Source organism: Dreissena polymorpha, chromosome 11, assembly GCF_020536995.1.
Source record: "Dreissena polymorpha isolate Duluth1 chromosome 11, UMN_Dpol_1.0, whole genome shotgun sequence".
NCBI lineage: Eukaryota > Metazoa > Mollusca > Bivalvia > Myida > Dreissenidae > Dreissena > Dreissena polymorpha.
This window is the reverse complement of record NC_068365.1, coordinates 4,525,963-4,536,829: the sequence shown is the minus strand read 5'-3', so window position 1 is coordinate 4,536,829 and position 10,867 is coordinate 4,525,963. Positions and strand designations below refer to the sequence as shown.

At 34.4% G+C, this 10,867-nt stretch overlaps 1 protein-coding gene across 3 annotated transcripts; it reads left to right on the top strand.

Annotated features, from left to right (window-relative positions):
* The first annotated feature begins 2,508 nt into the window (after positions 1–2,508).
* Positions 2,509–9,322, top strand: LOC127851575 (uncharacterized). 3 transcript variants are annotated; one of them, XM_052385412.1, is made up of 4 exons: positions 2,509–2,890; positions 3,871–3,953; positions 5,264–5,359; positions 5,612–7,502. In XM_052385412.1, the coding sequence occupies exons 2-4, from the start codon at positions 3,879–3,881 to the stop codon at positions 5,912–5,914; spliced, it is 474 nt and encodes a 157-aa protein (XP_052241372.1). In that variant the 5' UTR covers positions 2,509–2,890; positions 3,871–3,878; the 3' UTR covers positions 5,915–7,502. The 3 variants fall into 3 exon arrangements, 2 of the variants coding, with proteins under 2 accessions (XP_052241372.1, XP_052241371.1); XR_008035826.1 differs by lacking the exons at positions 2,509–2,890; positions 3,871–3,953 and adding exons at positions 7,840–7,935; positions 8,216–9,322 and having other exon boundaries at positions 5,035–5,359; XM_052385411.1 differs by lacking the exon at positions 2,509–2,890 and having other exon boundaries at positions 3,637–3,953.
* Positions 9,323–10,867: the final 1,545 nt, after the last annotated feature.

Here is a 10,867-nt window from a genome sequence, read left to right as displayed (position 1 = left end):
ATTTAAGAAGCAAACGTCAGTAGTATAATTACAAAGAGTCAGTGTTCTCGAAAATTAACGATCACAAAACTGTCTATGCTTTACCGGACGAACATATATTACATATTTGTATGCATAAACATACAAAAATATGTACCAGATATTAAATAAACGTTTAAAGAGTGAAAACAAATATGGCAAACGTCAGTAGTACGTTTAGGAATGGCAAACATCAGTAGCATTTAGGAATGGCAAACATCAGTAGCAAAAATATGCAAACGGCAGTAGCCGAATAAATGCAAGCGTTTAATTTAATGAAAAACTATTTAATATATATTATTTCTTTCACAAACATATATAAATTGGCAGAAACGGACACATATAACCTTGATATACAAATCCTGTGTATACAATACTATGTTTTATGTGTAAATAAATAACAAACACCGTTGTTTAATCATGACATGAAATCAGATATGAAATAATGTGTGTGTCTATTCAGCGGCGATGTCTTTAATTTTGAGAGTAATGGCTTACAAATTGTCTATTCGTCTCTAACAGGGCTCGTGTTTCGTTTTTCTTCATGACAATAATACACTTATTGATAATCGTTGACTTAATAATGATAATACTATCCAAATTCTATGCCTACAATATCCATCATATAAAAATTTCCAATAACTTTAGCATATTCTTTTCACGCTAACAATTCAAGATGGCTGACAATTCAGTTGCAATCCGTTTTGTCCGCATGCGCATCGAAAGTCTTATTATACTTTTTCCTCAATATATGAGCATTTGAGTTTTTGGACGGCCGTGGACCATCCATCAACAGCTGCACGGTGCAGAAGGACACTGCCCTTGGCTTGGTTATAGGTCCACGGGCGTAGCTGTTAGTAGTTTTTGTATTGTTCAGTATCGGTTGGATCGTGAGGGGCACTGTGGGAGAAAAAGGACATGTTCTACCATGGCATTTGAAATGGCATTTAATAAACACTGATATTTTCTGGTCAAACTTATATGATTGTTAAGCATATTTTTGAATTACAGTTCATTAGAGAAATCCAGTTACGTCATATATACGCAATTATAGTTAATAGGGAAAGTGACCAACATACAGCAAACACAAACATCATGTTAAGTATAAACAAATATATATAAGTCGCCTTTTGAGAAAACCGGGCATAATGCATGTGCGTAAAGTTTCGTCCCAGATTCCGAACAGGCTAATCAGGGACGACACTTTCAGCTTGAATGGTATTTTTCGTTTAAAGAAAGTCCCTTTTTACCAAAAATCTACTTAAAGAGGAAAGTGCCGTCCCTGATTAGCCTTTGCGGACTGCACAGGCTAATCTGGGACGACACTTTACGCACAATCATTATGCCCGATTTTCGCGAAAAAAACTTTAGCGCATGCTGTCTCACAAAGAGCGGAAAATGTGTAAATGAAATATCAATTTAACAAATTCGTAATTAAACATGTATTTAGTAAATTCCTGACTTATGATGATTATTTTTTATGTTGTTAATGTATTTGTGTAACGCTTAACTTTAAATGTATTGCTAGTTGCTTTGTGTATTACTTACTTTTTGTTACAAACTGCTTTATAGTGTGTTCATAATTATAGCCACTGCTTGGTATTTAATAGAACATAAAGCGTTTATAATGTATTGTCATGTAAATCCTTTTTGATAAGACAGATTCTAGATAATAAGTATAGACACTGTACTTACAATGGCATTTGTGAAAACGTTTGTTAACATCGTTTCAAAATGAGAAATAAAATGGTAATGCTATTGATATGTATTATTTTTGTTGCATATATTTATTTGTTAGTGTGATGATATAAGGTGAATTTTAAATAAATGGGATTTTTAAAACTTCTGGTTCAAGTGTGCGATACAAGCTCCAAGCCGATGAAAGGCCCTACAACTTTATAATAACCGTTCAAACCCCTCAAATTTATTAATGCGTGTGGTGTGTGCACGTGCGTGTGTGCGTGTGCGCGAGTGTGTGTATGCGCATGTGCGTGTGTGTTTATGTGTGCGTTGGTTTTCCTAACACACCGAGGTAGTTCATTGGAAAACACGCGAACTTACTGAGATTCCGAAAACTACCGAGGTACTTTTTCCCAAAACCTCGGTATGTACATCTCGTAAAAAGCGTAAACAGATATATAGTGTGTTCTATTAGAGAGGGGGGAGGGGGATACCTCGAGATAACGTTGTTCTGCCGGTGTACCTCGGTAAGGGTGGGTACATCGTTATGTTGTCTGTATATCGGTATGTGGACCTCGGATGTATATTAACAGACAGGCGGACACACAAACACACACACTCTCACGGTCTGTGTACCTCTGTAGGTTAGAAATACCGGTGTGTGCGCGCGCCCGGGTGTGCGCGCGCGTGTCTGCGGGTGTGTGTGTGTGTGTGTGTGTGTGTGTGTGTGTGTGTGTGTGTGTGTGTGTGTGTGTGTGTGTGTGTGTGTGTGTGTGTGTGTGTGTGTGTGTGTGTGTGTGTGTGTGTGTGTGTGTGTGTGTGTGTGTGTGTGTGTGTGAGTTTGTAAAACCTACCAACCGGGGAAAATCGTATGAATACACACCAACAAACCGGGGAACACCTACCAACCGGGGAATTCCCCGGTTGGTTTTAGGCGAAAATCTCTAATCTACGTGAATGAAATACCAAACTGTCAATTTAAATTAGAAATCCAACGCCTTCCCCGATTAGCGGGTTTGTGGCATGCACAAAATATACACAAATCTTCACCATATTACAATCGAGTGTGTATCCAGGCTTATAACAGTTCCCCGGTTGCGCTGTTTAAAAATCATACACTCGGTATTTATATCATTTAGTGAAAGTCAGTTGGAAAAATGGAGTTTCGAGCGAACAAACGCATTAAACTAAGGTAAGTTTTTTAATTATGTTTATAATTTTTAATTACTATTAAAAAGCGCTTTTATGTAAACGTTAAAGTAATACTGGAAGACGAATTCTAAAGATCGATTTATATAAATATCATTTGATTACAAAGCTTGTTTTACGGTACATATTTCAAGAATATATTTTATAAATATACGTTAAACAAAGTAGAGCTCTACGCAGTTTTTAGCTCGACTATATATATACAGTGGAGCTATCCTACTCACCCCGGCGTCGGCGTTAGCATGAGCGTTAGCGTGAGCGTTGGAATGTTAAAGTTTGCGTACCACCTCAAATATTGTCTATGTCCCTTGACATATTGCTTTTATATTTTGCATACTTCTTTACCAACATGACCCCAATCTATAAACAAGAGCAGACAACTGTAACAAGCATCTTGTAAGAATTATGGTCACTTTTTTCCACTTAAAATATGCATATTATTGATAAATCTTTGTGAAAGTTTACGTACCACCTCAAATATTTTCTATGTCCCTTGACATATTGCTTTTATATTTTGCATACTTCTTTACCAACATGACCCCAATCTATAAACAAGAGCAGACAACTGTAACAAGCATTTTGTAAGAATTATGGCCCCGTTTTTCCACTTAAAATATGCATATTATTGATAAATCTTTGTTACAGTTTACGTACCACCTCAAATATTTTCTATGTCCCTTGACATATTGCTTTTATATTTTGCGTACTTCTTTACCAACATGACCCCAATCTATAAACAAGAGCAGACTACTGTAAACAGCATTTTGTAAGAATTATGGCTCCTTAGTGATTTTGTTATTACTACACATGCCTAAATACATATTATGTATATCATGAAATTAATGTAATTTGTGTACAAGGAATTAATGTCAATGTGTTGTACTAAATGGTTTTATGAATAACGAACTTTTTAACTCTGACTAGATTATGTGTTATACCATTTTTTATTGTTGTTGTGAATAGGCAACACAATGACTACTAGATCTACGGACAGCCAGGAACCAGGACAAACAACATCCGTACACACGGAAGAAGTCGATGAGACGGTTTGTAATATTTCACTATGTCGAAGCTACTAAGGCGTATTTTCTGGTTTGGTTTAGTCTTCAGTGAAATAGGCGTAATTTTGCCTTAAATTATATTGTGCCAATATTTATTCCGGGTGGTGCTAATTGGTATTTGGGCTTAACATAACACGTACGTCGATGATCATTATATTAACATGTTATGCGAATTTTAAAAGAATAAAATATTGTTTACCAGTTGTAGTGACTTTGAACTACTTGTCTTTCAAAATCTTCATATACACAAAGAATTTAGAATTTACACCTGTCAATGAAACTGGTGCGCATGTGTATTAACCACTGTAGTTTATAAACATCGACTTCATCATAATCACAAAAACGTTAATTATCGCTTATCCAAGAAGTGTAATATCATTAATTTTTATTTTCAGTGTAAGACTTATACGCTGCCAATTACTGTGTATGAAACTCTGAGACATTAAGAAATTTAACTTGCGTGTTACATATGGTCATTGGTTGATATTTCATCTTAACGACAAAAAAACAATAGCGTCTACTCGATATTTTGCTATACGATACATTCTGACATGGGTAAGAAAAGATAGTTCATTTTACACCAACCACCGCACAATACATACATGATTTACCGTGAACCACAGTCCGTTCACCAGTTCTTTTTTCTTCCAACACATTTGTCCAGAGAAGTACAATACCTTTCATTTAACCGTGCATACATTTCGTCTTATTAGTATCTGTAAAAAAATATTCCTTGTATACTTTTTCGAACTTTGATAACATGTTTGGAACAACCTGGTATATGTTAAGACTTGCTACGTCGGTGTATTCAGCCAATCTTTAAACATGCTTGATACGTTCAAGATAAATAATCAAAGATATGTTAAATTTGAAACCGTTTTGTTAAAAAAAACAAAAAAAAAAACGTTTTGTTGAAATTGATCATTTAAATGCAACCTTTAAAAATGTTTTATGGGTGTTTTTCAGTTTGTTATTATGTCGACAAAACAAGCTATCAATCTGTTTCAAATCTTCCCCAATGACAGTGAACGGCAAAAAATAAAACATGTGATGTAAGATAAGCAAAAGTAAACTATTTTGGACGAAGGTGAATTAAACTTGTATTATACCATCGGTTGCAAACATTTACACAAAATTCTCATGTCACTTAGATTTTCTACATCTTAATAAAAGGCCACATGAGTGATGATATCAATTGAAAATGCTGCTACTAAAGAATTGCAATTTCAACTGATACTAAGTAACGTGGATGTATGAATCTTACTCTATTATTGTCTCATTGAATTGTGTTGCAGAGTACCGAAACTAAAGAACATAGCGACACTGCACACGAGTACAATTCACAAGATGCAGCAGAAAATATGTTGAACAGTGAATCATCGGATATCGATGTACGTAAACTTATAACGATTTTGTGATTGCAATACAGTACACACATTTAAACATTTTATCTAAGATTATATATAGTTCCGATTTTTTTCAAGCTCTAGTATCGAACTGTAATTAAGACATGCATTCTGGTAAGTGTTATGTTACACTTACACATTTTTATGGATGTAGTTCACCAACAACAAATTATGATGTTGTGATATTTTCATATTTTTATATGATCTCACACACAGGAAAACAACTTTATTTTACAGGATAGTGACAATGACAAAGACTATATTCCGGAAGAAGGCGATGCATCGTCAGATGAGTCGATAGTTGTCGAACTCATACCAAACATTCAAAGATTTCAAAAAAAGACAGCGTCAACACTACCTCCTGTTGAATCCTTGCAATCTCGTGCACGTGACGAATCATCCGCAGAGGCACACAAAACCAACATCACCATCGCTCAAACAAATAACAGTGAATACAGACATTACGATAAGAGATTTTATTGCATGTTTTGCGAAAAGGCTCAAATAAAACTAAAAAAAACATTTGCTTTTGCAGCATAAAGATGGGCAAGATGTGAAAGATCTATTAAATACGGAAAATTCAGCAGAAAATAAAAAAATGTATGAAAAAATAAGGAACGTAGGGAACCATCTCCATAATGTTAAAGTATTGCGAGATGGCCAAGGACAGCTGTTTGTGTCATACAGACAAAGTCACAATCAACGCGTAGCTGAGACGAGTATGGACCTTGTCCTTACTGTTACGGGTATTACCCGAAGAAAATCCTGTGGAGGCACACTCAAAAATGTAAGTTTACAATGCGGCGTGATCAAGAAAACGACTCGCTTTAGAGAGCAGCCTGCTATTACCAAAATCAAAAGAAGGAAGCACTATTTTAAGACGAGTAATCGAGTCCATGAGAAACGACGAAATAAGTCGCAAAGTCAAAAGTGATAATACAATCCTTGCATTCGGTGAAAAACTCTGTACAAAAAGGGGCCATGATGAAAAGCAACACAATTATATTAGACAGAAGTTAAGAGAAGTTGGTAGATTGCTGAAAGACATGCGATCTTGTCCAGGCAATGTTGAAAAGTCTTTGGAGAATTTCATGTATTCAGATGCTTTCAAATTTATTACACAATCTTGCAAAAACGTTGCAGGCTTCGACGGAAACACCAATACTTATGCTACACCATCATTAGCCTTAAAGATTGGCACAACGCTTCAGAAATGTCTAAAAATTCTAATTTCGAAAGGAATCGAAACAAACAACCAGGATCTGCAAACAAGGGCTGAGGAGCTTTCCAAACTATTTGAAATTAATTGGACGGAGGACGTGTCTTCCAATGCCCTAAGAACACTTCATGAGGCTAAGCAGAACAGTCAGAAAGAACTGTTGCCATTGGCAAATGATGTCAAAGTAATGTCTGAATACTTACGACATGAAGCAGAAACACATGCAAATACCTTACAAGAATCAGCAAGTGATTGCGAGAAAAGGCAAGCATGGCATAAGTTGTCTGAAATCTGCTTGTGTTTAATCGAAACGATCAGACGATGTGTCAAAAATGACAGTCGAAGAATATTCAAAAAACAAATTGACAAATGACGATGGAGAATTAGATTGATGTTTAACAAAACTGGAAAAAAACCTGTGCCGTTATTTTTACCGTACAGAGATTATTGCAAAACGAGGTCGAATAGCTGCAGTACTGTTTCCAAGACAGGTGAAAGAAAATATCGACCTGCTCATACGCAGCAGAAATTCTCTAACAAACTGTTTAAATAGTAAATATCTTTTCCCAACAAAATCTGCATCATCGCATATTCGTGGGACAGATTTATTACGTTCAATAGCAATTGACTGTGGAGCTGAACATCCGAAAAGGCTTCGTTCTACAAAGTTAAGGAAACATATTGCCACAATGACTAGGCTTTTTAACTTGTCTGAAAATGAAATAGACATTCTAGCTAAATTTCTTGGTCACGACATTCGGGTACATAGAGAATTCTACAGATAACCAGATGGAACCATGCAGGTTGCCAAAGTCAGCAAGCTGCTCATGATGATGGAAAGTGGACAAATTACCAGAAATTCTGTCAATTCGCTAGACGATATTGATGTGGACGACGAATGTATTGTAGGTATGTCGCATTTTTAGTGTTAAATTCATACAGTAAACTTAATGTTAATAATGGGCTCATTACCGAACTTGATTACCTAAAGTGATAAAAAGAATTACAAACATTTTCTGAAATATACTTGTGTTATGCAAGGCAATTCTTTTTTATCGGAGACGACCAGGTAAGGCGGAATTTAAAGTCTACACTCATTTTGTGCTCAGTAAGGTTTACATTGGCTACTTCTAATTTTTCAATTTCAATGCACTAACTGCATATTTATTTGGTGTGCTTCGGTTGTTTCCATCATTGCTATATTATAAACTATATATATTTTTTGATCTTGTGATTTACACGACAGATGAACAATATTCTTCTGAATTATCAGAAAATAAAAATACTGAAGACCTTGAAACTCTGCTTCCCAGCACCAGTCAACCAAAAATAACAGACAAAGGTATGCATACACATGTGGATGCATTTAAGTTATGTATCTCCAAGTTTCTTATGTTCCTTAGAACATGATTTGCTTACATGTAATTGTTTGATTCATTAGGCAAAATAATGTTTCCAAATTTGTCGTGTGACATCGATGTCATTATCAGGTGCCGTAAGTACCTGGACGCTTTTGTCGTAAATTTGCTATGAAAAATTGTACTGAAGTATATATATTTAATATGGATATCTTACACATGGCAGTTAGCGACGTCATATGGTGTTTTATTATCCATGTACAGAAAAGGGTACTTCAAATACCAGGAGAACAAAACAAGCAGCCAAAAAGCAACGGAGTGAAGACGAAAACAGGAGCTGTTCACAGACACTTAGATCGTTTTTTGATAATTGGTAAATTACCAGGGAAAAAATCATTACTTGCATGTATTGAAAGTGAGAATGACCTTCACAACAGAAGTTGGAAAAATGTCAAAGACTTTTGCATAAATTTAATTGAAACAAAAAAGCGACGGGGACTTTTAACTTAAAAAAATATAACACATATAATGCACGTTTAGGAGAATACGTTAAAGGATGAAGTTGCCACATGTGTTTTGTGTGTTTTCTTGTTCTATATACTCTTTTCGAAAACGATATATGTGTGCTTATTGTATTTGAATGTTTTATTAATACGGTTCAGTCAAAAACGATATTTGTTCATAATCATATCGCCGAACAAATAAGGATTGGTATATAGTTCGGCCAAAGAGTGTTTCTTTGTACTTTCTATTACGAGTTTCTACGAGTTACTCACTATACAAGTTATTTTTTACCCCAAACTTGGTGAATATGAATGAATATAGCAAACATGATAACAAATCAATCTAGAAGGCTAAACGTTCAGAGAAGGCACAAAAAAATTCAGTCGGATAAATGGAAACAAACATTTTGTTCAAGCATAACAAACAAACACTTTTAGATATAATAAGATAAATGTAAATAACATAAAAAAAACTACTGCTAAACTACTGCTACAATGTGAAGAATACAAATGAATATTTTGTCAATTTTACAAAATTTGTTTTGAATGACAGGTGTCTGACTTGCAGTTGAGTACTTAATAGTTATTTTAAAGTAAAAATTTACCAATATGTAAATTATTGCGTAAATATCGCACTAGAATTGATTAAATAGTTGTTAAATATTACAATAATTTCCTACACAGACTTTTGTGCATTTGTTTTGCGTGTAGATATTCACATTAACTATCAATTCACATATTTGCTTTGTGTATATAATTGGTATGTTTATTTTCAGAATTGAGTCACACTGTTATAATTTCCCTGTTGGTACATATTATTTTTAAGTTGGCACCAACAAGGGTCTAACAATTGATTCACATGTGCACTCCCCAGTAAGTATATACTATAATGTAAGTGATGCAAAATAATATTAAACTACGTGTTTGATAAGTGTTTGCTTTGGTACATATTTAATTATTAGTGTTTTTATAAAATGATAATGCTGTCAAAGTCAGCGATGATAATACGTGTATAACAACATTAATTATAACATTTTTATATTGTTTTCAACAAATAATATATGGTTGACACATCGGCATAAATTTTCAGTGCTTAAAATACACTCTTTCTATTATATTTTATGCAAAAATTAGGTACATAAGTTGGTTTACATAAAGGTAGTTTGAACAAAATACGTGAATTCAAATCTTGAAAAAAGGTGTTTGGTTTGCAAGGGAAAACTAAGCGATTGCCAGTGACTATTTTCCTTAAAATATAATCTGTTATTTCGACAGGTAGAATTTAATGTGAGTTCATTATTAACGTTAACCCGTTTTTGGCATTCTCTACTCAAACAAGTGCATACATACTGTATTTTTTTAATACAGCACATGTGTAATGGTATCACAGTTGTAGAATTGGAATTCATATATTATAACAATAAATACTGATCATTATTCAGATTGACCTACCGCCGTAGACTAAGTCACTGGCGCATCAAAATGCATTGTTATCAAGTCGTTTTGCTAGTTTACTAAACTAATTTGTTTCTCAGGCCTCGCCACATTCGTTGTGAAACGTTCATGATTGTTTAAACTTTCAGATTTTATTATTTTTGAAAATGCAATAAATGTATTTAAGACAATTTAAGTGAAGTGGAAGTTGCCCTGCGTGTGAATGAATTTTCTGATGTTTACCTGTTTCAGGGGATTAAATGCATGAGTTATTTTATAATGTCAGAGTAAGGACAAAGTAAATTTACACTACTCAATCTACATGCTTATGGGCAGTTCTACTTTTAGGATAAAAAACTTCATAGTACGTGAACATCGTGAATATTTTTTTCTGATGGAAAAAAGGAATTAAACAAATAAGCCGCCTCCCCCTCTCCTTCATTCGGTTTGACAAAAAGCATGGCCTAAAACAAAAACATTATTTTTTAGTTTTAAGAACGAATTGTATTCATTTGTTGATTAATTCACCATGATTGATATGCTATAATGCAGCACTTGCATGTTTGTAGTCGGCTTATAGCTAATAAAGTCATAAATGTATTGTTTGATTTGCGTTATGTCTCGTATGCTTATTTTGATGTGAATAATATTTGAGTCAATCAAATGAGGCATTTTTGCAGAACTTATATAAGGTCATATAATAAACATATTTAATTTAAATATTGTTTCATACATATTCCTTTCAATTTTTGTGCTAACTTAAATATTATCCATGAACGTGCACGCCATTGTCCTATCAACAACGGTACCATGATTACACACAATTACCCCTGTTGGTAAACGCAAGTTCCCCGTTGGACATTATTGAAGTTCCACAGGGATAGCGCGCTTAAGTTCCTCTCTTGGTTAACACAATTCCCCTGTTGGCACACATTAAAGTTCCACGGTTGGTACGCACATAGTACCCCTGTTGGTATAC

What these genes read in the sequence shown, in the direction of transcription:
- LOC127851575 (XM_052385412.1), top strand. Translation starts at nt 3,879, where the DNA reads ATGACTACTAGATCTACGGACAGCCAGGAACCAGGACAAACAACATCC. An exon ending in CGGAAGAAGTCGATGAGACG is followed by an intron (nt 3,954 to 5,263) that starts GTTTGTAATATT and finishes ATTGTGTTGCAG; the next exon opens with AGTACCGAAACTAAAGAACA. An exon ending in GTGAATCATCGGATATCGAT is followed by an intron (nt 5,360 to 5,611) that starts GTACGTAAACTT and finishes TTTATTTTACAG; the next exon opens with GATAGTGACAATGACAAAGA.